Genomic DNA, 25,904 nt, shown 5'->3' on the forward strand with positions numbered 1-25,904 from the left:
AAGTGTGTGCAAGGCAGCCGGAATAACCCTCCTTCCTCGCCAACACCGTTTCGTCACCAATTCCACACGGCAACCTCAGATAAACGCCGAAACGTCGATAATCTCGACTCACGACGTTCCTACAACCTACGACCTCTCACGTACATCGACACCGACGACAAATTGCTCGCATTGACGACAATCGGGTGTGCTTGTTGAATCGTCCTTCGCTCCTCGACTTCCCCTCCCAACGTCTCCCCTCTCAGCACCCCGCCGTCGCCCAACGCTCCGACGATCATCCCGAGCGCAACCATCTTTGTTTCCCTCCCCCCCTCTCCCCCCAGACGTCGGTCGACTTCGAGCCTGCTCCTTGACAGCGTGCCGCTTGTTTCCATTGTTATTTTATTTTTATTTTGTTTTGTTTATTCTATTCCTTTGCTGCTCCGCATCCGGTGCCAACCACACCCAAGATGGTAGGTTCCCCTGCCCATATGCCCCTCCGCACCTGGCATATCGAATGCCGACATGGCTTTGCCGGGTGGTCTCGTTTCGAGTCCTGTTTCGAAAACTGACATTCACCTCCGCAGGGCATAACACGACGCCCGAACAAACAGGACAAGGCCGACCGGGCCGGGGGTGGCGGTCGCAGCGGCGGCGCGGCGCGACCGAAAAAGGCCATCTTCGAGACGACAAAGAAGAAGGAGATTGGCGTGTCCGACTTGACGCTGCTGAGCAAAGTGTCCAACGAGGCCATCAACGAAAACCTGAAAAAGCGCTTTGAGGGCGCCGAGATTTACACATACATTGGCCATGTGTTGGTCTCCGTCAACCCCTTCCGGGATCTTGGAATCTACACCGACGAGGTACTGGACAGCTACCGGGGAAAGAACCGGCTCGAGATGCCGCCGCACGTCTTCGCCATCGCCGAGTCTGCGTACTACAACATGAAGGCCTACAAGGACAACCAGTGCGTCATCATTTCTGGCGAGTCCGGTGCGGGCAAGACCGAGGCCGCCAAGCGCATCATGCAGTACATTGCCAACGTCTCCGGCGGCACCGGCACCGACATTCAGCAGATCAAGGACATGGTGCTGGCCACGAACCCGCTGCTCGAGTCCTTTGGCAACGCCAAGACCCTGCGCAACAACAACTCCTCGCGCTTTGGCAAGTACCTGCAGATCCACTTCAACGACGCCGGCGAGCCTGTCGGTGCCGACATCACCAACTACCTCCTCGAGAAGACCCGCGTCGTCGGCCAGATCACCAACGAGCGCAACTTCCACATCTTCTACCAGTTCACCAAGGGCGCCTCCGACACCTACCGCCAGAACTTTGGCGTCCAGACCCCGGACACCTACATCTACACCAGCCGCTCCAAGTGCTTCAATGTCGACGGCATCGACGACTTGGCCGAGTATAGAGATACACTGAATGCCATGAAGATTATCGGTCTGAGCCAGGCCGAGCAGGACAGCATCTTCCGCATGTTGGCTGCCGTGCTGTGGACTGGCAACCTGGTCTTCCACGAGGACGACAGCGGCTACGCGGCCGTCTCCGACCAGTCCGTCGTCGATTTCCTGGCATACCTGCTCGAGGTCGAGCCCAAAAAGCTGGTTTCGGCCATCACCATTCGCATCCTGACCCCGCGAAGCGGCGAGGTTATTGAGTCGCCCGCCAACGTTGCCCAGGCGATTGCCACGCGCGATGCCCTCGCCAAGGCCATCTACAGCAACCTCTTCGACTGGATCGTCGAGCGCATCAACCAGTCGCTCAAGGCGCGCCAGGCCACCAGCAACTCTATTGGCATTCTCGATATCTACGGCTTCGAGATCTTTGAGAAGAACAGCTTCGAGCAGCTGTGCATCAACTATGTCAACGAGAAGCTGCAGCAGATCTTCATCCAGCTGACGCTCAAGACCGAGCAGGAGGAATACGCCCGCGAGAAGATCCAATGGACCCCGATCAAGTACTTTGACAACAAGGTCGTGTGCGACCTGATTGAGCAGGTCCGCCCCGTCGGTATTTTCTCCGCCCTCAAGGACGCCACCAAGACCGCCCACGCCGACCCGGCCGCCTGCGACCGCACGTTCATGCAGTCTCTGAACGGTATGTCCAACGCGAACCTGACGCCGCGCCAGGGCAACTTTATTATCAAGCACTACGCCGGCGACGTCGCCTACACCGTCGATGGCATCACGGACAAGAACAAGGACCAGCTGCTCAAGGGCCTGCTGAACCTGTTCCAGGTCAGCCAGAACCAGTTTGTGCACGAGCTCTTCCCCAACCAGGTCGACCAGGACAACCGCAAACAGCCCCCCACAGCCGGCGACCGCATCCGCTCGTCGGCCAACGCCCTTGTCGACACCCTCATGCGCTGCCAGCCATCGTACATCCGCACCATTAAGCCCAACGAGAACAAGTCGCCGTCCGAGTACAATGTGCCCAACGTGCTCCATCAGATCAAGTACCTCGGCCTGCAGGAGAACGTGCGCATCCGTCGCGCCGGTTTCGCGTACCGCCAGACCTTTGAAAAGTTTGTCGAGCGCTTCTTCCTGCTGTCCCCTGCCACGTCGTATGCCGGCGAGTACACGTGGACAGGCTCGTACGAAGCGGCCACCAGAGAGATTTTGAAGGACACAAGCATCCCGCCCGAGGAGTGGCAGATGGGCGTGACCAAGGCCTTTATCAAGGCCCCTGAGACGCTGTTCGCGCTGGAACACATGCGCGACCGCTACTGGCACAACATGGCGACGCGTATCCAGCGCATGTGGCGTGCCTACCTCGCGTACCGCGCCGAGTCGGCCACGCGTATCCAGCGTTTCTGGCGAAAGAAGCGCGTCGGTGCCGAGTACATGGTCCTGCGCGACCAGGGCCAGCGCGTGCTCGGTGGCCGCAAGGAGCGCCGTCGCTACAGTCTGCTGGGCTCGCGTCGTTTCCTGGGCGACTACCTTGGCATCAACGCCTCGACCGGCCCGGGCAGCGTCATCCGCAGGGCGACCAACATCAGCTCCAACGAGAAGGCTGTGTTTTCGTGCCGTGGCGAGATCCTTGAGGCCAAGTTTGGGCGTTCCAGCAAGCCGAGCCCGCGTGTCTTGGTTGTCACCAACAGCAAGTTCTACATCATCTCACAGGCCTTTGTCAACAACCAACCGCAAATCTCGATTGAACGCGCTATCCCACTGGGTGCGATCAAGTTCATCGGCACGTCCACATCGCGCGATGACTGGTTCTCGCTCAATGTCGGCTCGCCGCAGGAGGCGGACCCGCTTCTGAACTGCGTGTTCAAGACAGAGATGTTTGTGCAGATGCAGCGCGTCATGCCGGGCGGCTTCAACCTCAAGATCGGCGACTCCATCGAGTACCACAAGAAGCCCGGCAAACCGCAGCTGGTCAAGGTGCTCAAGGACTCGCAGGTGCCTGTCGACTATTACAAGAGCGGTGCCGTGCACACGCGTGTCGGCGAGCCGCCCAACTCCATGCCGCGGCCCACCCCCCCTGCTAAACCCGTGCCGCCACGGCCTATCACGCGCGGCAAGCTGATCAAACCAGGTGGACCCAACGGCCGCCCCTCGCGAATCACGGCCCCCAACAGCCGCAAGCCTCAGCCAACACCTGCCGCGCGGCCTGCCGCCAACTCGTCTCGCGCTGTTCCTCCAAGACCCGCTGCCAGTGGTTCGTCATCTGCTGCTTCCTCCGCCGCTGCTGGACCCCGTATCGTCCCCACTCGCCCTAACCCTGCTGCGGTGGCCGCTGCATCGGCGGCAGCAACCTCGGTGCTACCGTCACACACGCGCACCGCATCCAACACGTCGGCCGTGCGCGCGCCGCCACCACCACCTCCTCCGCCGGCAGCACCTGCGGCCATTACGGCCAAGGTCCTGTACGACTTTGCTGGCCAAAAGGACAATGAAATGTCCATCAAGGCAGGACAGATTATCGAGATTGTCCAAAAGGAGAACAATGGTAAGTACCTTTTCACATGATTTTATTTTTCGTTCTTCATATTTTTACTCGTCTTTGTTATTCCCGTACTAACAACTTAGGCTGGTGGTTGGCCAAGATCAGCGATAAGCAGGCTTGGGTGCCTGCGGCGTACGTCGAGGAGATCGTGGCACCCCCGCCGGCGTCTTCGCGTCCTGCTCCGCCGGCCCCGCCTCGCCGGCCTATCGGTGGCACCGGTGCCAGCCGTTCCTCGGCAGCCTCGTCGACGCTTCAGCCGCGTGACTCGGGCATGAGCCTCAACGGCGGCAGTGCCTACTCGTCGGACGGCAGCCGCACGAACACGCCAACGCCATCGGTTTCCGGTAGCATGAGCCTGGCAGACGCACTGCTGGCGCGGCAAAACGCCATGACGTCGCGGCGGGAGCCGGACGACTGGTAGACTGGTAGATCTGTGGATGCCATGAGGAGCGTGTGTCTTTCTGCATGTGTGTGTTTCTTCTTTCTCGGGTTAGACAAATAGTTGCCGTTGTTTGATATGATTTGTTACTGCGTCGTCGTCTTGGGTTGTTCTAGCATTTTTGCTGTGCTTTTTCTTACTACCGTGCTGTCAAGTCCTCTTTTACAACTGGTTTTGCGGATACGCTTTCTAGAGACCATGGATGACATGCCAAAAACGTTTTTCTTTCCTTCGTTCCTCGTTTGCGACCGAATTATGGACCTTTTTGATCTGAAAGACTCTTGAATTTGTTTTCGAAAACAGGAAATAACAAAATGAAATGGCACCCAGTGTATGACTCCCGCCGTGATGTCCACCAATGTTTGCAATCGTGCTACTTGAAATCTCCCCAAGTTACCAAAGTGTTTCATTGTTTACCCAAACTACCCCAGATAGGTATTAATGTTTTCCTTTTGTATCCGACAACGAACCCTCCACATATATGTGTGAGAGTGCCAGTCTTCCCTCTCCTGCTCACCGCTTCTTTTTGCTCTGAGCCGCCACTGCACCGATTTTTGCTTTAGCATCCCGCTGCTGTAGAAGTGTCGCAATGGGCACATCCTCATCGTTCTCGGCCTCTTCGTCCACGCCATAGTCTCGCAAGCGGTCACCGTCCGCGTTGGTCCAGCCCGGCTCGCCGTCCATGCCCTGTTCAAACTCGTCGTCGGACCCGACCTGGCGAACAGGCCCAGTGATCTGCGTGCGTCGCCTCCGGAAATCGGCTTCCTGGCGGGCCTGGAAGGCAGCCTTCTCTTCTTCAGGCGTGCCCCACTGCCGGATGCCGTCGTCACGGCCAGAAGCAAAGGCCGTAGACATGGAAGCCCCATAATTGGGACCGCCAGTGCCGGTGGCGGCCCAGTTGCCCTGCGCGGCCGCATGGCGCAGCTTCTCTGGGTCGGGCGGCGGCCACATCCCCGTGCGTTCATTGAAGCCGTTTTCTGGCCAGTCCCAGCCGGCACCGGAGGCGCTGCGGCCGGTGGCGATCTTGGGACCACTGGCAAAGGGCACAAACCATAATAGGAAATTGCGGGTGCCCATGGCCTGCGCCATGTTGTTAAAGATGCCGAGATCGTAGGGGAACTCGACGCGCATACGAAGGGCGGCGGCCTTGCGGGCTTTTCGTTCGCGCCTGGCGGTGCGATCTTCATCATCGCTATTGCCGTCCTCGGTCTTGTTGTCATTGCCGCCGTAAGCATCGTGCTCATCCTCATCCTCATCGCCGTCCTCGTCATCGTCGTCCCACCAGCTGCCGTCCGCATTGGTGGAGCTGTAGCGGTCCACAACAGCCTCGTGACGCTCGATCTCCCAGCCCTCAATCATTGTGGCGTTGAACATCCACGAATGCAGGGTAGTGTACAGCATGATGGACAACGCAAGGGTGGTGCCGGCGCAGACGAGGCCGAGAATGGTTAGGTGGATCAGCTGCGCCAGAGTCGGGCCTAGGTAGGCCGGCAGGTAGCGCTGGGCATACAAAAAATAGAAGCGGCGGCCGATTAGGTACGCGGCCATCCACAATGAGAGGTTGGTGAAGACGACGAAGCGCAAAAAGTGTGGGAAGGTCTGCATGGACACACAGTTGCCGGTCCAGGGGCAGTGGTGGTCCATCTTGGGGATACACCGTCGGCAGTGGCGGCAGTGATGGGAACGGGCCGGCTTTGGGGCGTCGCATTTACGGCACCAGCGTACGCCGGCCGTTGGTGAGTGAGAGGAGGAGCCCGAGGATGAGGAAGAACCGGGGCGCTCGGGCACGTTGGCAGCCTCGGAGGACTGAGTGGGTGCGGTTGTTGATTTTGGCGCTGTTTTGGACTCTTCGTCGGATGCGCCGGGGTTGTCAAAGACGTAGCGGCCGGGGTTGGTTATGCATGCTCGGAAGTAGGACAGCCAAAGGCAGCCGAGGAGGGTGTTGAAAACGACGGATTCGGTGGTGGAGAGCGGCCCCGGTTCGAGGGACGAGGCCGTGTGGAAGAGCCATTGTGAGCTGTAGCCCAGGAAGATGATGAGGGAGACGGCGGCTGGGATGGCGATGAGGTGCATGCCGAGTTTGGACGGGCCTGTTGGAATGGTCATGATGGCAGCGGTGCTCGCATGGCGAGGGAGGACGTCTGGCGGCGGCGATGTCACGATGTAGTGCGGACTGCCAATGTTGTCAGTCGTTGAAGCTGTTGACACGCGTGAGCATAAGGCATTCGGCGTGCGTTGCGCAAACTTGTGTGCTTTTCGGATCCCGTGGGCGTGTGGGCAGCGAACAGGGCAGCAAATGGACACAATTGGACTTCGTTGAAGAGGCTGGAAGAGCTTGTGGTAGAAGATGGAGGATGGGGGTTGTGGTTGAAGAGCCGCGATGTCAGATGGAAGCTCCAAAGGAAGCCGTAGAGCTGAGCATAGCCACCAAAAACGGATAGTGAGCAGGTGTCACCGATCGCTCCTGCTTCTGGGGCGGGGCGAATTCAAACCGAGTTACGTACTGATGGCCTCAAAAAGAAGGGAAGAGAAGGAACGACCGGACCTGCAGGGGGCATAACACGGAAGCTGTGGGTGATTCACCTGGAAGTCCCCACCCATCAGATCCTTCCCCTTGTAACGGAGACTTTGGCAGTGTTTGAGTACGAGAAATGCAGTTTCTCTCATTTCCCTTTGCGCCCGGAATATTTGGACTACGAGCTTCTCGCAAATGGCAGATTGAACTAAAAATACGAAGAGAGTCCAGACCGTGCCAAACCGACGTGTCGCGGCTGTGCTTGAGCAAGACTTGTCCCCACATGGCTCTGGCTTTGTTTTGTCCTCAGAGGCGTTTTCGACCGGTCTAGGCCGATTGCAAATTTAGAGTATTCTGCACTGTAAGCTGTAATTTACAGGGCCTTCAACAGCCGCATCTCCGCTGCAGCTAACAAAAGGCGGCATCTTGGCGGCTGCCCTGAACTGCACTTTTGTTGTGTTGGTGGAAAGCTTGAAGTTCTCCGACAAGCATAGCTGAGGTCAATAGAAACAAAGTGCTCTCCGTGGATTCTAACGCTTTCCACTGGTTGACCAGATTTTACTTTCTCACGTCGTGGGATGTTTTCGGCAATATAGGAAGTGAAAGATACGGCAAAATACGTGACAAAAGACATCTTCCCCAGTCTGTCAACAGAGGACACATACAAAAAGGGGCGACAACAATCTACAGCCACGCTCCTGCTCTTGTCCAGACATACAGACATACATACCTGTTCACGCCGCTACGCACTTGCCCAGGCATCTTGGCGAGCCCAGCCGGCAAACTTCGTCTGAATCTTCATGCTGTCGAGCACGCGCTGCTTGACGTCGGCTGCCACAATGTCCATGCCCACAAAAGCGCCGTGCGTGCTCGTAAAGTCATGGTGCTTGAGGATCGCCCACATGGCAAAGACCTCGTCGCCCGACAGCGGGATCATGTTGGGAATGCTCCACATGAACGCAAACGAGTTCATGCCGGCTGGTCGCGTGCGCGGCGCTCCCAACGCGTCCGTGGTCCAGCTGCCGCGTCCGGCAGGAGTCGTCACGAGCGTGTCGGCCACGAGCAAGTGCCCGTCGAACAACAGCACCTGGCTTCCGGGGAAATGGCCGCCCAAGCGGATGGCCAGGGCAGCAGTGTCAGTCCCATCTTCGTCCGTGTCTCCTACCGGCACCCGTTGCACATCGTCGCCCTCCCAAAAGACTTGGTGCGGTGACTGTTGTACGGCCCACTCCCGGTCCTCGGCACGCAGGTACACGGGGCAGTCAAACGCCGCGGCCCATTCCGTGTGCGACGAGTAGTAGTGCGGGTGCGAGATGACGATGGCAAGCAGCCCGCCAAGGCTGCGGATGTGCGCAATCGTGAGTTCGTCGATGAGCGTCAGGCAGTCCCATAGGATGTTCCCGGCGGGCGTGCGCACAAGCACGGCGCGCTGACCAATGGCCAGTTTGGGCTCAGTGACGATGCTTGTCAGCCGATCGTCGCCGCTGGTCACTGGGTGGAACACATTGTGGTAGTCGCGACGGACGTCAGCCATGGTGATGAACGCCTGCCCGGTAGGCGGCGTGAACTGGCGCGGGTCGTCGCAAATGATGCACGACGGCAGCTTGTCACGGTCGGCGGTCGGGAACTGCGTGCCACAGGCCGTGCAGACGAGCAGGGCGTCCGTCGCGTGAGGATCGTGAGCGGCCATTGTGAACTGGGTTGGGTCGACTGTTGTGCACGAATTGCTTTGCCGTTTTATCTCCTAGCCTTTGTACTTTCAGTGATCGATTCTACCCGTGTCTGTTGTGTTCGGTTCGCTTCGGAATGGCTGCCAAAGTCGACACAGCCGGGTGGGATGCATTGTAGATAAAGAGGCGCATCTCTTGTGAATGATTGAGATACCGTCATTCGGACATTGCCGAAACGAAGTACACGACTGATCGCACCTTCCCTGTTGCAGGATCGCGATAAGTCCGGCCTGAGCTACCGACTGAGCTACCCCACCTCGGCCGAGTTGGTTGTTGGTGGCGTGTTCGCCAGGCACGCAGGGGCAGTTGCGACCCAGTCGACACCGCCAATTTTTTTCTGCCGTGCCTGCTGCATCTGGTTGTCACTGCAATCGAGCCCCTGTTGAGCCAAAACAACGATCAACAAACTCACCACGAACAAAAGGCCCAACCAAATCGCTTTGCCTCGCACGCAGGCCTTCCGCGCCCCACCGTGGTCGATTCAACCCTACACTTACTGCTCGAATACGCACATGCGAACCACACCCCCCCACTCCTCGCCCCAGCATGAGCTTCGCCATCGAGGTGCCGGGAGCGGCCGTCCCCTTCAACCTGCCCGACCTCTGCAAAGCGCTTCAGGCCGGCAACTCAAGCGACCACAGCCAGCGTCAGGCGGCGTCTCAGCAGCTTGATGAGTGGCAGACACACCCAAACTACTTCCCGTCTCTGCAGCTCGTCTTCCTCGACCGCACGCTGCCCTACGAAGTCCGCTTTCTCGCCGTGATCTTGCTGAAGAACGGCGTCGACAAATACTGGCGCAGCTCGGCACGACTAAAGGGCGGGCTGCACCCCGACGAGAAGGCACTGATCCGCTCGCGGTTGTTGCAGGGCACGGTGGGCGAGGAGAACCGCACGCTGGCACTGCACAATGCACTGGCAACGGCCAAGGTGGTCCGCATCGACTACCCACAGGACTGGCCGGCGGCGCTGCCTGACCTGGTGGCGCTGCTGCGGAGCGTCAAGGACACCGATCCGGCCCAGCTGGGTGGTGGGCTGCTGGTGTTGCTGCGGGTGATCAAGGAGCTGGGCAGTGCCCGGCTTCGGCGGTCACAGACGGCGCTGCAGCACATTGCGGAGGAGCTGTTTTACCTTCTGGGCGACATCTACACGGCCAACACGACGATATGGATGGGCTATCTTACGGCCCAGAATGGGCAGCACGGAAATGGTAACGGTGCGAGCCGGACAAACGTCGACTATGCGATGATCAACAGCTTGACGGCCCTGAAAGTGCTGCGGCATCTGGTGATCAGTGGCTTCGAGCACCCACACAAGTCCAAGCTTGTGGAGGAGTTCTGGTCCTTGACACAAACGCAGTTTGACCAGTTCCTAGGCTATGTCAACAACAACCACAGCCAAGACGGCAGCAGTGACGACGATATTGTCGGCAAGCACCTGCTCAAGTTCACGAGATTGCACATTGATATGAGCGAAGCACACCCTGCGAGCTTTGCGGCCCTACCCAACTCGGTGGCCTTGGCACGCGCATACTGGGGCATTGTGGCCAACTTTGCTGACGTGTATACGAACTCGGGCGGCCTACGGCAAAACGGCTCGTCTGATAATGGCGGTGGAGGCGGCGGTGGAGAAGGAAAGTCATCCAAGCTTGAGGGCCCGCTGTCGGAGAGGCTTGCCCTGCGGGGCTTATTACTACTCAAGAGCTGCATCCAGATCGTCACCCAGCCACTGAAGACGTTCAAGTACCGCAGCGCCGAGGCGCAGCAGGACCAGAACGACGGCGTTCAGCGCATTAAGAGCGAGCTGTTTACCGACGAGTTCTTGCTACAGGTTGTCGACACCATCGTCACAAAATTGTTCGTCTTCCGCAAATCCGACCTCGAGGCATGGGAGGAAGACCCAGAAGACTGGGAAGCACAGGAGAGTGAGTCGGGCGCGGCATGGGAGTGGCAGGTGCGGCCGTGTGCTGAGCGTGTCTTCCTCAGCCTTCTCATTCACAATAAGCAGCTTCTGGTGCCGCCACTTCTGGCGTACTTCCAGCACGCGATGCACGACGAGACAGATCTGCTGACAAAGGAGGCCGTGTATACGGCCATGTGCAATGCTGCCGTGGCGATGGGTAAGGCATTTGATTTCGACAACTTCTTGAACACGACTCTTGTTCGAGACGCCCAGGTACATGGCCCCCTGGCCAAGATCTTGCGCCGGCGCGTCGCCATCCTGTTGGGTTCGTGGGCCTTTTACGAGCTGCCGGAGGAGTCGCTCAAGGTGGTGTACTCGGCGTACGCCCATCTACTGAACAAAACGGATCCGGCCAACGACCAAGTGGTTCGGCTGACGGCAGCCCGCCACCTCAAGTCGACGGTCGACGACTTCCAGTTCCGTGCAGTCATTTTCGAGCCGCACGCAGCTGGCGTGTTCTCGGCCCTCATCGACCTGCTGCAGGAGGTTGAGAGCGACGAAACAAAGTTGGCAGTGCTCGCGACGATGCGCACCTTCATCGAGCGTATGGAAACGATTGCGGGCCAGTTCAGCGACGGCGTGGTGGCGGCGCTGCCGGGCATCTGGGCATCCGCACCCGAAGACACGTTCATGATCAAGCAGGCCGTCCTGTCGATCCTGGCGACGCTCATCATGGCACTCGGCGCGGCGTCCCAAAAGTATCACGCGCTTATCTTGCCGTTGATCGCAGACGCCATGAACCCGACCTCGCCCGTGCACCAGTTCTTGTTTGAGGAGGCCGTGGAGCTGTGGCGCAGCATCATGAGCCAGTCGGCAGCACCTCTGGCGGCCGAGCTGGTTGACCTGCTACCCCTTGCGCTACAGGTGCTCGACTACGACTCGCAGCTCGTGCAAACGTGCCTGGAGATTGTAAACGCCTACATTATCTTGACGCCCGACGCGGTACTGACGGACCGGTTCCGCGTGCCGACACTGGAAGCCCTGACGGGCGCCATGGACGCCAAAAAGTGGGAGATTGTGCACGCGGCTTCGACAAGCATTCAAAATGTGATTCGCTCGGGCGAAATGCTGGGCGGTGAGACAGGTGTGGCGTCCATTGTGAACGACCTCGTGCGGGTAAACATGCTACCACGCATTTGCGAGCGGCTGCGGGCCGCATGGGAGGCGCACCAGTCGACAGGTCCCAATGCCAAGACCAGCCCGATCAAGCCGACGACGCAGGTCGAGTACGTACTGATCCTGAGCCGTATCGCGCTTGGCAACCCGAACGCGATTCTCAACCTTCTCGGCTCCCTCCCACTGCCATCCGGCGGCGTGCCGCAACTGACTGAAGCGACGAGCGGCGCCAATATCGAGGCGATCTGGCCGTGGCTCATAGCGGAGTGGTTCGGCAGCCTTGACAACATGGGAAATCCGGAGAGCCAAAAGGTGGCGTGCTTGGGGCTGACACGGCTGCTGGAGGTGCAGAGACCGTTGGGTGCCGGCAGCGGTATCCAGTTTTCGGACCTGGTCCTCGGCCGCCTCCAGGACTACCTCGCGATGTGGACGAGCACCGTGATGGATGCACAGGGCGACGCGACGAAACCCGATACGTACGTGTGGCCCGAAGGCGCGCCACCGCCGACCGAGTTCGACACGCCGCTGATGACGGCCGAGGCGGCGTTTGTGGCCAAGGATCCGTTGCACACACAGACTACTCACGAGTTCATCATGGCGCGGCTGATGGACGTGATTGGGCGAGTGGGCGGCGAGGGGGCTTTCAACGACAACTGGCTAGTGAATGTAGACCGAGACGTGCTGGCTGGGTTCCAGGCCCTGACAACGCCCCGGTCTGATCACCAATATTAACGGTTGTATGTGGTGCAGGACAGTATAACGAAGCAATGAATATTTACAGGAAAGATAATATACACTACATTGAAACGACTCTTCAGGCCAATCTATACACGCATCTCTATATATACGATATATCCACTGACAGTCCCCTACAGTTTGCTCTCAGCCTCCTGCGGCACGGCCACAACAACCTTGCCCCAAGTCTCACGGCCACCGAGCGCCTTGAGCGTTGCCGGCACACGGTCCAGGCCCGAAAACGGCTCGCCGTCGGTAAACACTGTCGGCCGGAACGCGCCCCGGTCAATCAGCCGCCGCAGGCCCTCCCACACGGCCGGGATTGCCTCGATCTCTTTTAGGGTGTAGGCACCCCAGTGGATGCCCACAATGCTAATGTTTTTCAGCAAGACCTTGTTCATGGCCAGCTTTTCAATCTTGCCGGCCGCAAAGCCCACAATCAGGATGCGGCCGTTCCACGCCGTGCACTTGGTGCTGAGGTCGACCATGCCTACAGGATCGTAGACAATGTCGACGCCGCGGCCGCCCGTCAGTTTCTTGACCGTCTCGGGCCAGTTGGTGTCGGACTTGTAGTTGATGGCGTGGTCGGCGCCGAACGCGCGGGCGACCGCAAGTTTGTGCTCCGTGCCAGCGGTGGCAATGACCTTGGCGCCGAACGCCTTGGCGACTGGAGTGACGCGGGGTGTCAGAGAAGACATTCTTTATAGTCGGGAGGGTAAGGGATCTAGGAAAAAAGGACCTACTCTGCACGGCTGCCAGTCCAACGCCGCCGGCGGCAGCGTGGACCAACACATAGTCGCCCTGCTTGACACCAGCGCGTAGCACAAGTGCCGCATAGCTCGTGGGCGCCGTGACAAACAGGCCGGCGGCTTCCGTAAAGGACCAGCCGGGGGGGACGGGCTGCAGCTGGCTCTCCGTGGCGACGACCTTGGTAGCATAGGCGCCCTGGCTGGCACCAAAGACGCGGTCACCAACTGCAAAGCGCGGTTTTAGAACGGAACTGGCGCTGGGTGTCGCCAACACGACCCCGGCAAACTCGGCACCGGCGATCCACGGGAAGGCTGATGGTTAGCGGGGAGCCTTGTGCCTTTGCGTCTTTCTTCTTTTGGGAGAGACTGCCACCTACGAGGCTGATTCTGGTACTTCCCCTGGATCTGGAGAATGTCGAAAAAGTTGGCGGCGGCCGCGTGGACGGCGATGACGTACTGGTCCGGCGCGGCCTGGGCATCGGGAAGCGACTCGACGACGAGCTCCTCGGGGCCCTAGAGGGTGTTAGGCGACAAGACGGTATAAGACAGAGGTGCGAGACATGCAGACGGAAAACAAGACAAAAGACTGACCTTTACGTATTGTGTAATCTTGATGCCCTTCATTGCAACGATAAGGAGGCAGAGGAGGACGGGAGAGATGAGAATAGACTGCGATACGGATATGCGAGAGGAAAGTACAGAGACCCCATCGAAGCCCTCGAGAACCAAAACAACAGGAGTATAAATGCGTTGGAAATGCGACATCCGGCACTCGGCGTCGGATTCCCTCTGAAGCCAAAAAGCTACGGCCACAGCTACCATTGAACACACCTTCCCCGAAGCCACTACTCCGCCCCTACAGCACACTTGCCCCAAAGCATCCGATTGCCGAGGCAAGGTCCCCTTCCCCGCAATTTCACCTTCTAGAGCTGGGGTAGCTCAATTGGGGGGACACTGATCTTGGATAGGCCCTATTTGAACAGCTATCTGAGGGGAGAGACGCTGTGCCTCGGAGGGTGCAAATAGCCCTGTCACTGACAGATTACAAATGGCTACGAACAACATCGCAACATTTTCAAAATGGCTCTTACATCGTCTTTCACATCTTGTATATGGACCAAAGGTTTTACGTAAAGCACTTTTATTTCTCATGCTGTGGCAAGGGTGTATATATGATGCAGGATGTCAAAAATAAACACTGAACCCCAAAATGCTAGATGCCTGCTGCCTTGAAACCCAAAACGCCATAATAAAAGCTGGTCAAAATGCCCGCCGACCTCATCAGGAACGTCGCAAATTCTGCATCATCACCAAAACACAACAGTCCGTCCTGTCCCTTCTCTCCAACAATTCAATCTCGGCCACGGCGTTCTGCATCGTACAGGGCCCGCTTCACGTCCATACACACATCCTCCACCTGGTCCACCTCCTCGCGCGACAGCGTCGCCGAATTGAGGAGCGTCAAGCTGCCCCGGAGCAAGGACAGAATGCCCGCCAGCCGAGGCTTCTTGGTCGGCCGGTCCTCGTCGCTTGCAGGGGGCACGTCGACCTCCACCACGGAATCCGGCTCGATATCGTCCGCGATGTTCACCTCATCCGTCGTTGCCGATGTGTCGGCCACAGCAGTCAGGTCCACCACATTGTTGTGAGTGCTGCGGCTACTAAGCTCCCGCAGCTCAAGAGCCAGCTGCGACTGTACGTCGTGGTCGCCATCGGACCCCTTGCTAGCGGTCTCGTCGGCCACGACTCTCTTGCTGCGCGAGGAGAGACCGACCTCGGCCGTTGTGGAAGCCCCTTCTTCATCTTGAACTGCGTCTGCCGGAGCCGGGCTGGCCGTTTTCTGGCTCCGCTCTGATCTGGCTTCGCTAGTGTGGCGTCTGGCCCGCGCAAGTTTTCGTTCGGCACGGCGACTGGTCACACCGGGGCTGAACGACGCGGTGGCGATGGCCACGTCATCAGCCTGTGCTGAAGCAGACCGCTTCCTCTTTCTGCGCCGCGAACGCTGCGATGGCGTCTGTTGCGAGCTCTCGGGTGAGCCAGCAGTGGTATCAGCCTGCTCGTTCTTGGCCTTCTTGGTCTTCTTGTCGTTCTTTCCGTTCTTTTCGTTCTTTTCGTGGCTCGTCCAGACCGTGATACAGTCGAGAGCTTCCAAACCGTCTGTCGAAGCATTGTTGCGCACCTTGCTGCTGCTGCGCGTGCTGGGCGGTGCGCTGGGGACAGGGGAGGACGGCATCTCTGGCTGGGATTGCTTGTTAACCATATCCAGCTCAATCGCCAGCCGCAGCATGCTGCGCTCCTCGCCGTCGCTCATCCGGAATGACACATTATGCATTGACGGGGGCGGCATGGCCATCAGTCTATAGCGTCGGCCACTGCTGCCCGACGCCCGGATCGGGCTCGACTGTGCAACAGCCTTGGACGCAGACGCCTTCCGGTCCTTGCGGTGAGCACGTGGTAAGCTCTGCGGGACTGATGTCGACGCGGAGCCCGAAAAGCTGATGTCGCCAGTCGAGCTCTCGTCGTCTGCGTGGTTCTCCTGTGACATCTCCTGAGAAAGGGCACTCTGGCGACGCGTTTGCCGGGGAGTAGCAGGCGATGTGGGCGGGCGGCTCTTCCTATGTACAAGGGGCGAGATTTGCACTGTAAGGTTGTCGCGCGAAGACATCAAGGCGGGGTCGACATCCGCTGAAGCAGGTATGACGGCATCTTCCATGTCGACATCGCCGTCGTTCGTGGGCTTTAAAGTAGGCGGTTCGTGATTGACAGCCTGTTCCGTTGCTGACGGCACGTTGTGCGCAGCACCACCGCTGTGTCCTCCGGTCACCTGTACCCGCTCCCCCAGGCTGGTCTCGATAACACCGTCGATACTAAGCTCCGGCTCAGGTAGCGTGTGGCGGGCAGCAATGGGCGATCCAGACAGAGGGGAAGACGAGAACTGCCACTCGTCCAGGATACTGCTGCTACGAGACCGTGAGGAGATGTCGGGCAGTAAGGGGTACCGGCGCGGCTCGGGTGGCGACGAAGGGGAGTCGATCTCGTTGTCGTGGGTTTCGGGGAAGACAAGGGCTTGGCCACGGCGTGGGGTCGGAGTCGAGGCGATAAACTCGTCCTCCGCAAAGGCACCTGCCGCCGTAACACACGGACCAGCGGCGGCTGTTGGCGGCTCTGGCGTCGCGGTGCGGACCTGGTCAGGTAGTGCAACGTCCTCGGACGCAGGGGATGACGCCCGCTTCTCCTGCTCATTTTCCTGGCAAAGGCTAGCTTGGACAAGGGCAGGTTCAATAACCTGCTGAGGAAGAGAAACACTCGACTCCCGGGCAGGAACTGTCCGCGTCGCTGTAGACAGCTTTCTGGCCGCAGCCTCGCCGGTCGGGCTTGAGCTTATCACATCCGAGTAGAGTGCGTTCGTCTCGCGCTGGCGATCACGGACCTCACGCTGTCTGTCGGTGAGAATCTGTGATTCTTCAGCAGCATCGATATCCTTGGCAGTTGATTCCGCTGCACTACTCGTCACGGCGCTCGGGAAATCGATGGCTGTGAACTCGATCTGCGAGTCATCGTGACGAGGCCGTGCAGGGGTGGACTCTGACTTCTCCCGCCGGAGCATCTTGTCCTTCTTGGCAGACTTCTTCGACTTGCCATTAGAACCTCTGTGGACAGACGATGGGGATGTAGCAGATAGAGGCGTATGCGTCGGTGTGGAGTGTGACTTGCTCAAAGCCGGGCGCGGCGTGGAGGCCTCGTTCATATGGCTGCCGGCAGAGGAAAGCGTTATCACGGCCTCAGGATGAAAGACATCATCCTCGGTGTCCACAAACAAAGGCTGCTGGGCTCCACCGGACGACGTAAGGGTGATGTCCAATCCGGGAATAGGAATGTCAACATAGACCTGCAGAGTCACAAGAGCTTCTCTGAGTCTCTCCGGGTAGTCCAGCACGCCCTCGTAGCCACTGTAGATTTTGTTCCACATGACCAGAGTCGCGTTGACGATATGGCGGTGCTTTCCGGCAAAGGAAGCGTGGAGGATTGGCTCCAAGGTTGCTATGGGAAGGCCGGATGACGTGCCGCCGGCACGCTCCAACAAGGCGCACAAAGCATCCCAAAGCGAAGTAATCTGAAGGAAAAGATCATTAGCTCGTGCCCGGAATCCTGGATCATAACAATTACAAGCACACTTGTTTAAGCTTAAAATTAAAGGTCGACTTACAGCATCAGCAGCGCTCGAACCACGGTTGAGCTTGCCTTCCAAGTCTTGCACCCATTCCGCGAGGCCATCCTGGACGGAGGCCAAGGCCTTCAAAAAGAGCTGCTCGTTCGATCGACCAAAGAAGCCTGTGAGCTCCTTCAGAAGTGCTGTTCCAAACACCGCCGAGTCGTGATTTCCGGCGTCGTAAGATACGTAAGCCTGCCGCAGCGAGTTGCTTACTAGTTTGTAAAAGTGGTCAAACGGATCAAAGGGGGCCATAGGACCAGATGAAGCGATGGCGGAGCCCCAAAGGCGGCGCTTCGCAGCATCCACAGCTTGGCGGTCTCTCGGATGGGTGGCTACGGATAGTAGCTCAACAATCGCACGAGAGACTGTTGGAGAGGCTGCGGCCGAGGTAGTCTGAGACAGGAGCTCCGTCATTGTCTTGGCCAGCGGGTCCAAAACGCACATGGCCAGTCCAGCTTCTCCGGCATCGTCGCGGACTCTATCACAAATGGTGCAGAAGAGAGCCTGCCAGCGGGTCCACGGCAGATTGGGCGTCGAGCGAAGGCCACGCTCGAGCACTCGGACAACCTCGCGGTACTCGTGGCCTGCAGGGGTGACGCTGGCGCTGCCAGAGCTGGGCGACAGTGACATCTGGTAGTAGTTGCCGATGGAGTCCCCGTGACTTCCCTTGATGCCGTTGCTGCCACTTCCACTTCCGTTGCTGACACTGCCTCCAGCGCTACTTGTCTGGGCCATGCTTGACGTGATCTGCGATGCGACGACCTGCCACGGACCGTACGGGCACAGAGCATCCATGGGTGTCATCTGTAGCATTTCGTAAGCCAAGGTGCGGCGGCCTTTGGCCGACTTGGCGGAGAAGAAAGGAGCAAAAATGGATTCCACGAAATCGGAAAAGTCTTCGTCGTCCTGGACCCCAGGAGGCAACGACGAGAGAATAGAGAAGAGGTGACGAAGAGGCGTACGAGATACTGAGTGACCTTTGCCGGCGCGCTGCGAGGGCGTTGCGACGGGCACAAAGGCATTTCTCTCGTCCCGGGACAGTTGCTTCTCGGTGAAGGGCAGGCAGCCGAGAGAGTCCACTGTGGTAAGGAGAAACTCGCGGGCGGCCGCCAAATACCGGGTCGTCGCAAAGGTGATGTCCGAGTCGTTTGTTTGGCTAGTGGAGGTTACGCTGCCGCTGAGGTTGGAGGTATGACTTGTCGACGGAACTCCGTTCGTCCACACCTTGAGAAGAAGAGAGAGTACGTGGCCAACGAAAGCAGCAGTCTCTGGTGACACCTTGATCTCCTTTGCGGCCGCAGCAGACACAGCTCCAACGACGGCCTGCCAAAGGATTTGAGTAGCACTGCGCGGTGTGGCGAGCTCGAGAAAGTTCTGCTCCAGGATAGGACCGACAAGAGCAAAGACGCGGTCGGCATTGCGCCGAATCCACTTCGCATCGACCGCTGGGAGGTCTTCCGGGGACACAATGGGGCTCTTAGCAATGTGGTCTTCCTTCCAGGGCCGGGGTGCGGAGCAGTCAATTAGACCGGTGAGAATGGTGCATGCGGACGTCAGATTGACTTTCCGTTTCTCCCGTGTCGATTCTTCAGCGGTGGACAGTTCGAGCAGCTGCAGCACAACGGGCCTGACAACGTTGTCCCAGGTGTTGTCCAGTTGGCTGGCATCATGCATAGCATAGTAAAACAGATTGCAAACGCAACCCAGGACAACCTTGCGGAAGTCGTCGGCTTGCTTGCCGGAGCCGCGGCGGCGCAGCTGGCTCACAAGGGCCTGGTTGAGGACAACGGTCATCTTCTTCGACAGGGTGCGGTTATTGCGAAGCAGGGCGTAGGTGAAGCGGCTCCAGGCGTAGTTGGCCTCTTCCTTTGTGCGATAGTCGCTGCTATTGAAGCAGGCCTGGAGAATGTGCAGCCACTTCATAAGAAAGTCCCACTTCTCAAGCGTCCGCAGGAAAAGGGTCACGACGCTCCAAATTTGTGGCACGGAAGAGGCCTCGGCCTTGTTCTTGGTCATGGTCTGCAGGCGATTGGCGTAGTAGTCGAGATATCTCTCGTCTTCGACAGTTGCTTGCAGGAGCTCTCCGAGTCGCTGTGAAGTAGGCCGTTCGCGGCCGAGAGCAAAGGCAGCCTCAAGTCCAAGGCTGATGGCGGCCTCGCGGATGTGGGGGACAGTGCTCACCATGTCAGCCAGCAGGTCTGGCATCCATTCCAGGTGCACGGTCATGAGCATCTTGTTGTTCTTCACGAGTGTCCGGTAGATGATAGATCGCATGACAATCGTGTTTTTGCTCTCGTACTGCTCGTCCATATTATGCAGAGCAGCCACCAGCCGGCCAACCCGGTCAGATGTCATGACCTTTGCAGGGAAGCTTTGCAGCGCGACGACGCGCATCAGTGTGCGCAGCACGTCCCGGGGCACACTAGATACCTCAAAGGAGCGAATGCAGTGGTCGATGATGAAAACGCCAAAGTCGTTGGAGAGGGTGGATGCAATGGCAGAGAAGCGGAGGAAGGTGTTGAGGAGGTCGAGAGCGGCAATAACGAGGGTTGAGTCGAGGGCGCCTTCAAGCGTCTTGGGGGACGTGATGTCACGCTGGATAAACTGCGTGAAGAGTGGCATCTTGCTTTGCAGAGCAATACGGTCAGGGAGGTTGTCGGAGGTCTTAAGGGCGCGGGCGAGCATCATGTAAGCATCCAGCTTCGAGTCTCGGTCCGCGCCGACCAGTTGCTGTACCGTTGACGCGAGCATGTCGGAGATATTCGTCGGAGATGAAGGGATAACGGCTTCGTAGGCAGTGGCCTTGAGGATGGACTTGGTCGGTCGCGAGGCACTCGATGATGGAGGGAGCACCACAATAGGTGGCGTGGTGTTTGTCTGTGACCTGTCGGCGGTCTCTGTGTACACGGGCGGTTCCTTGTACTCGGCCTTGGCGGAGAACTCGACCTTCTTTTGCCGCGATCCCGTGCTGCCGGTCTTGGTAGCAGAAGACACGAGAGACTGGGCACTGGGGGGTGTATGGAGGCTCGAACGGGGGTCGAGCGGGTTACATCGGCTGGCAGCCAGCAAAGGCTGTTTCCGGGCAACTTCTACCACCTGTGTCTCCCTAGGTGGCGTCGGTGGTCGTGCCGGGAGAGACTCCAGAAGCCGAGCAGGGGCAACCTCGGCCATACCGACGATGTGCAAAAGAAAGGGGGAAGGAATGAAGATAGGAGACGTGGGAAGAGAGTGGCACGCTGCAGAGGCAGCGGACTCGAGTATTAGACTGCCTTGTAAGCGGGCATAGCAGAAGACGAAGCGAGCCAAACGGGCGGACGTGCAAGGCGAGCAACGGGTATGCTCGTCATCAGCCGATGTCGACGAGGACGGCCGAGCAAAGGAGGCCGGAACACAAACGTAGCGAGAGACGAGATCGAGATCGAGATGACAAAACAGACGACGAAAACGAGTGCAGGGTCGAAATACAGTGATCGTGCTTCGCTGCAGTGCGATATGGAGCAGAAGCTGGCAGTTGTGTAATGCAGAAATGAACGAGAACCCAGAACGATGCGATGGAAAAGGGATAGCAAACGGCAGAATGAAAGGAAGGCTGAGGATAATTGAGGAATGCAAGAATTGCGGAACAACAGCTGCGAGAAGGAGGGACGTTGTGTTGGCGGGAGAGCGTGCCGGCGAGGAAGGGAGGTGGAAGCGTAGAAGCGTCGTCTGGGTCCTTTCCCTAAATGAGCCAAATAGGGTGTGCCTCGCCAGTGGTGAACGCGACGGGTCGCGTCTTTCCAGCTCGCCAATTTACGCGTGAAAGGCTGCGAGACGTGCCTCTGTCGCGGATTTAGCGTGTCACTCACAGTGTCCCACAGTGGGACGTAGTACAGTGTATCATACGGTGCACATTAAGCTTTCGCACTCTACGCACAGTCTACAGTGACGTCCACAGTTACTTTTGGCGGCTGTAGCGGGGTGAGCGGTGACTCGACTTGACCGCCAAAAAGTTAGTGGGGTTGTCATCTGTGCCACTCTACGGCTCGGCCAGTTTGTAAGATACCTGCATGTTCAAGTGTGCCTCTGCAATGTATCCGACGGTCTTCCGTAACGTCGACCTTAGATGCGTCTTTGACGCACCTTCCCTGCCCGATCTACAGCGCATGCCGCACTGACAGCAGGTGCGGTGTCAAGCTTTCGGCAGAAGCCTCATGAGCCTCTTGCTTGGCTGTCCCCTCCTCTGAGCTACGTTTCCGTTCGTGGTCTAGTAATTTTGGCTTTGTTTTATCATTTTGTATCTTATGCTATTTTTTGGTTGCTGGCCGGCAGCCTTTGGTCTGTGGCCACCGCCCCTCTCCGCCCCTTGCACACCGCCGGGGTCGACGACGCAGGTTCTCCTTGCGTTGACTCTCGTTCGAGCGCTTCAATGCCCTCCCCTCCGCACTTTTTTACGACTGCTTTACCGCCGCTCTGCCATGATACGACCGTTGCCGGAGCCCTGTCAGCGGTTGCTCGACAGGTCTAGATTGAGTCGACCGACGCCTGCCCATTCAGGCCTGGCCGGTGATGTATGCATCTGCTGTCTGTTGCTGTAACATACGATGGGCGATCCAACGCTGTAGCCAATTGGTCTGGTCTGATCCTGGTTGTCTTGTAAGCCCTGCGGTCTTGCGGTGTGTTGCCCGTTGTCGTCAGTGGTGCCCAGTCCTTGTCCCGCTAAGAAAGCCGCATTAAAGCACACTTGACAGGTGCCTGCCGGCACTCTAGCAAAGCGATGGGTTGCGGATTCTAGTTAGAACGGCCGGAATGGCTCGCTCCTGCTTCCCTGGCGCCGTGGCCTCCTTTGGTGTGCCAGGCTGTCGGTCTGCCGGGCGTCGTGGTTCCTCTCTCATTCCCTCCTTTTTTTCTCCTTGTTTTTGCTCCTTGGCCGTGTTGCGTAGAGCCTTTCATGCGCTGTCCTGCTCAGGGACCCCGTCGCGTATCCATCGGGGCCTTTGCAGATCACCACCCACCCTAGCGCAAGGCGAGCCAGAGACCAGCCAACGAGACGGTCCTGCCTCGTTAGTTCTCGTCAAACCATCCCCTCCGCTGTCCCCTTCCACCTTCCTTCTGTTTGGCTGCTTTGCTTTCTCGGTCAGAGGCTCTCTTTCCGCTTTCCTTTTCCTTGGATGGCCTCTCCGTATCTGCCCTCATTGCTCCTTCCTTCTCTTCATTCTCCTCTTTCCTCCTTTTCATATTCTCGGACTTTTGTTGTTCACAGCCATCATCTTCTCGCGTCCGCCTAGCTTCACACTTTCACCCGCCTTTCCCGCCGCATCGCATCACCAGTACCCTCGACAGAGGATCGACTTGACGTCACCCGCCATTCGTGCGCACCTATCTGCACAGCGGAAAGTGTGGAAAGAGAGCCATAGCATTTTACGACGCAACAATCGGAAAGCTGAAAACATCGCCCAGCCCAGCAGTAACTCGTCGAGATCGGTCTCCACCTGTGATTTTGACCGTCGTCCCTGTCGCCGCCTCATTGCATCCTTTCGCAGCCTGTCCTGGCAAATTACTTACTCACGTGCGCTAGTCCCTCTGTCGCCGCGCAAATTGCTGCTCCGCGCATCGCCTGAAAGTGCTTCCGGCCAACGCCGTGTTGTCGCCATCCTCCCCGATTGCGACGCATTCGCACCGAGTCAGAAACGTCCTGTTGATCCAGGCCAGACCTCATGGGCGCTGCCAAATCCACACTCCTCGTTACACATGCTCGGCCACACCACGAGAAAACAAAAATGGCTCAGCAGCTCCCACAGAGCGGCCTGACCGGCGCAGGTAGGTGTTTGTGTGTTTCGTCCCCGCATGGGCCCTGGCTGTATCGGACACTCGCCTGCGACAGGTGACACTTGACAGCCTGTTACCGCGTTTATGACAATTCTGCAGCCCAAGTCTATGCCCTCCAAAAATAAGCCAGAAAACCATTGCAAATTGCTGACCAGATGTTTCGTCCCCCAGCCAAATTGAAGGCGGTGACCGACCTAGTCAACATCCTTACGCAAGACCTGACAAAATCGAATATGCGTCCACAACGTGAGTGGAAACCAGCCCTTTTTTAATATTACATCTCCGAAGTGTGCCGGCCCCGCCCATAATTTGACCCCCCGGCGATGCCTGGCACCACTCTGCCCGTCATCATCCATCCAGTCTCCTCCATTGTTTGAAGCTATTTCAAGCTCACAGGGATAACTGACCATCGCCTCAATGGCTCACAGAACGAGATACGGCCTTAGAAGAGCTCAAAGTTTACGGGCGAGATCCAAAAGACGCGGATCCCATATTTACCACGGGAGTAAGTAGAAGACATCCAAAAACAACTTGAGAACCGTTTTTGTTCTATTTTAGAAAAATTCCCTTTCGTCTTGCTTTTCTTTCCTTTTTTTTATGTCTAGACGGGCTCATCGCCAATTCCTCCCACTTTCCCTCTTTAAGGCCCAACACGCTAACTAGTACCCTCGTTACTACAAACAGGGCATTGAAACACTCACAAAACATGCATTTAATAGCTCTTCCGCCACAACATCGCGAAACGCCCTACGATGCCTAGCCAATTCGCTGCTGATCAAGCCAGAAACCCGGCAAATCTTTGTTGACCTAGGTTACCTGGCGAAGGCCTGCAACAAACTCAAGACGGGCAACGTGGACGATGAATTCCTCGTATCACGAATCATCTTCCTCACCACCTATGGCACCAGCGTCAACCTGCAGGTCTTGATTGACCAGCACCACTTGGCCGATGCCATCAACCAAAACATCGCCCGTCATGCCAAGCTGTGTCCGTCAAAACCCGGCAGCAGCGGTAGCGGCGGTAGCAGCCCCAAGGCCAAAGCCAAAGCGGATCCCATGATAGACATGGCGCTCACTGAGACTGTCAAACTGCTGTTCAACGTCACACACTTCTGCACAGGTCGGGCGGACGCGTTTACGCCGTCCATCGCACCAATTGTAACCTTGATTTGCAAACACGATACACCGCAGCCGAAGCCCCTCGATCCGCCGCTGGGTTCCGTGGTCAACGCTCTTTTGACGCTGAACCTGTCCAGCGAGAAGGGACTTGCATCTCTGTTCCCCAAGAGCGAGCCTGCGGCGCTCACGGAGCGGCTCATTCAACTTTTGGACCTGTCGCTGCGCAAATATGCCGACACGGAGCTGGACACTGCAGTGCTGCCATTGGTGTCCGCGTTACGCAAGATCTATGAGCTGGCGCCCGTGGGGACCGTTCGGTCGACCATGCACGCCAAACTGCTCCCTACCGAGGCCGACCGCAAAAAGGTGCTCGGGCGCGGCAACAGCCTGCCTTCGTTGATTCTCAAGCATACAACGAACGCCTTGGCGCCAGAGCTCCGCAATGCGGTCTCGCACATGCTCTTTGAGCTCTCAGACAAGGATGCGACCAAGTTTGTGCAGAACGTTGGTTACGGCTTTGCCTCGGGTTTCCTGTTCCAGAACAACGTGCCCATTCCCGAGGGCGCAACTGACACGTTCCGTGCCGCAGCTGCTGCGGAAGGAGGCAGTGGACGTGCAATCAATGCTGTGACAGGCCAATTTGTCGACGAGGAGATGGCCCCCAACGAGCCCGAGATGACAGACGAAGAAAAGGAGCGCGAGGCCGAGCGCCTGTTTGTACTCTTTGAAAGGTATGCCGTAATTACAAGCTTTAATAATAAATGGGAATACTTGGCTAACTGGCGGTGTTCCAGATTGAGAAAAACGGGTATCGTTAATGTCGAAAACCCTGTCGCAACAGCTGCACGAGAGGGCCGCCTCGGCAACGACAAGATTGATGGCAAAGACCGAGTAGAGGAGCTGGACGACTAGCCTGCCTGTCTCGATCCGACTTCCGCTATCCGCCTTATTATCATCCGTGCTTCGTTTCAGAGGCGCTCTATTCCTATTTCCTTGATGACTTCATTTGCGACTCGCCCCAGCCTTTTTACAACTTGCATTGGCGTTTTGATCTGTTGTGTTGATTTACGTGCTTTTAAAGCCTTCCTTTTCGATCCTGTCTCATTCGGGTTCACTTGTCAATTTTTTTAATCTTTGTCTCCAATATCCTTTCTCCTTTGTGTCTTGGGAAACCAAAGTCGGCATGGTCTCTGATCTTGTGGGGTGACGCCGACACGACTGGTAGAATGTAATGAGCATGAAGTGAAACGGCAATGACGGTTCATACATTAGACACGGGAGTATACTAGTCGAAGATGGAAGTAGAATATATGGCAAGAATCGTGGAGAATCATGGAGTGTATGTCGAAATGTTGTGGCCTTGTCTTATGTGTGACCTATCACGTGCTACGTCGTTGGTTGTTGCGACGCCTTCGTTTCCATGCTGAGATTCCAGGAGGCTGCACCAGCTGGTAGGCGGCACGTGTCGGCCCTAACAACGGCCCAAGACGAGCCTGCGCGCGACTGGACCTTCCTTGTGTCTCGAGAAACGGCACCGTAGAGACAAACTCCCTTCCACTAATCTTACCTTCCCATTTACTCGTCT

General features: G+C 57.7%; 6 protein-coding genes across 6 annotated transcripts; 3 read left to right on the forward strand and 3 right to left on the reverse strand.

Annotated features, from left to right (window-relative positions):
- Positions 1-504: 504 nt before the first annotated feature.
- Positions 505-4,360, forward strand: SPBR_06415 (myosin I; the record flags this gene model as incomplete). The annotated part of the gene is made up of 3 exons (XM_040764671.1): positions 505-525; positions 567-3,942; positions 4,023-4,360. The coding sequence occupies 3 exons, from the start codon at positions 505-507 to the stop codon at positions 4,358-4,360; spliced, it is 3,735 nt and encodes a 1,244-aa protein (XP_040617467.1).
- A 531-nt stretch (positions 4,361-4,891) lies between these two features.
- On the reverse strand, positions 4,892-6,484 carry SPBR_07108 (dhhc zinc finger membrane protein; the record flags this gene model as incomplete). The annotated part of the gene is made up of 1 exon (XM_040765362.1): positions 4,892-6,484. The coding sequence occupies one exon, from the start codon at positions 6,482-6,484 to the stop codon at positions 4,892-4,894; it is 1,593 nt and encodes a 530-aa protein (XP_040617468.1).
- Positions 6,485-7,635: 1,151 nt separating this feature from the next.
- On the reverse strand, positions 7,636-8,583 carry SPBR_07640 (metallo-beta-lactamase domain protein; the record flags this gene model as incomplete). The annotated part of the gene is made up of 1 exon (XM_040765894.1): positions 7,636-8,583. One exon carries the CDS (start codon positions 8,581-8,583, stop codon positions 7,636-7,638), a length of 948 nt encoding a protein of 315 aa, XP_040617469.1.
- A 586-nt stretch (positions 8,584-9,169) lies between these two features.
- SPBR_06386 (importin) lies at positions 9,170-13,426 on the forward strand (the record flags this gene model as incomplete). Its single annotated transcript, XM_040764643.1, has 4 exons — positions 9,170-12,411; positions 12,574-12,775; positions 12,841-13,117; positions 13,272-13,426. 4 exons carry the CDS (start codon positions 9,170-9,172, stop codon positions 13,424-13,426), a joined length of 3,876 nt encoding a protein of 1,291 aa, XP_040617470.1.
- Positions 13,427-14,533: 1,107 nt separating this feature from the next.
- On the reverse strand, positions 14,534-20,566 carry SPBR_06319 (telomere length regulator protein; the record flags this gene model as incomplete). Its single annotated transcript, XM_040764576.1, has 2 exons — positions 14,534-17,296; positions 17,390-20,566. 2 exons carry the CDS (start codon positions 20,564-20,566, stop codon positions 14,534-14,536), a joined length of 5,940 nt encoding a protein of 1,979 aa, XP_040617471.1.
- A 2,585-nt stretch (positions 20,567-23,151) lies between these two features.
- On the forward strand, positions 23,152-25,231 carry SPBR_06828 (uncharacterized protein; the record flags this gene model as incomplete). Its single annotated transcript, XM_040765084.1, has 4 exons — positions 23,152-23,191; positions 23,629-23,705; positions 23,885-25,050; positions 25,114-25,231. 4 exons carry the CDS (start codon positions 23,152-23,154, stop codon positions 25,229-25,231), a joined length of 1,401 nt encoding a protein of 466 aa, XP_040617472.1.
- Positions 25,232-25,904: the final 673 nt, after the last annotated feature.

Source organism: Sporothrix brasiliensis (genome assembly GCF_000820605.1).
Source record: "Sporothrix brasiliensis 5110 chromosome Unknown Cont20, whole genome shotgun sequence".
NCBI lineage: Eukaryota > Fungi > Ascomycota > Sordariomycetes > Ophiostomatales > Ophiostomataceae > Sporothrix > Sporothrix brasiliensis.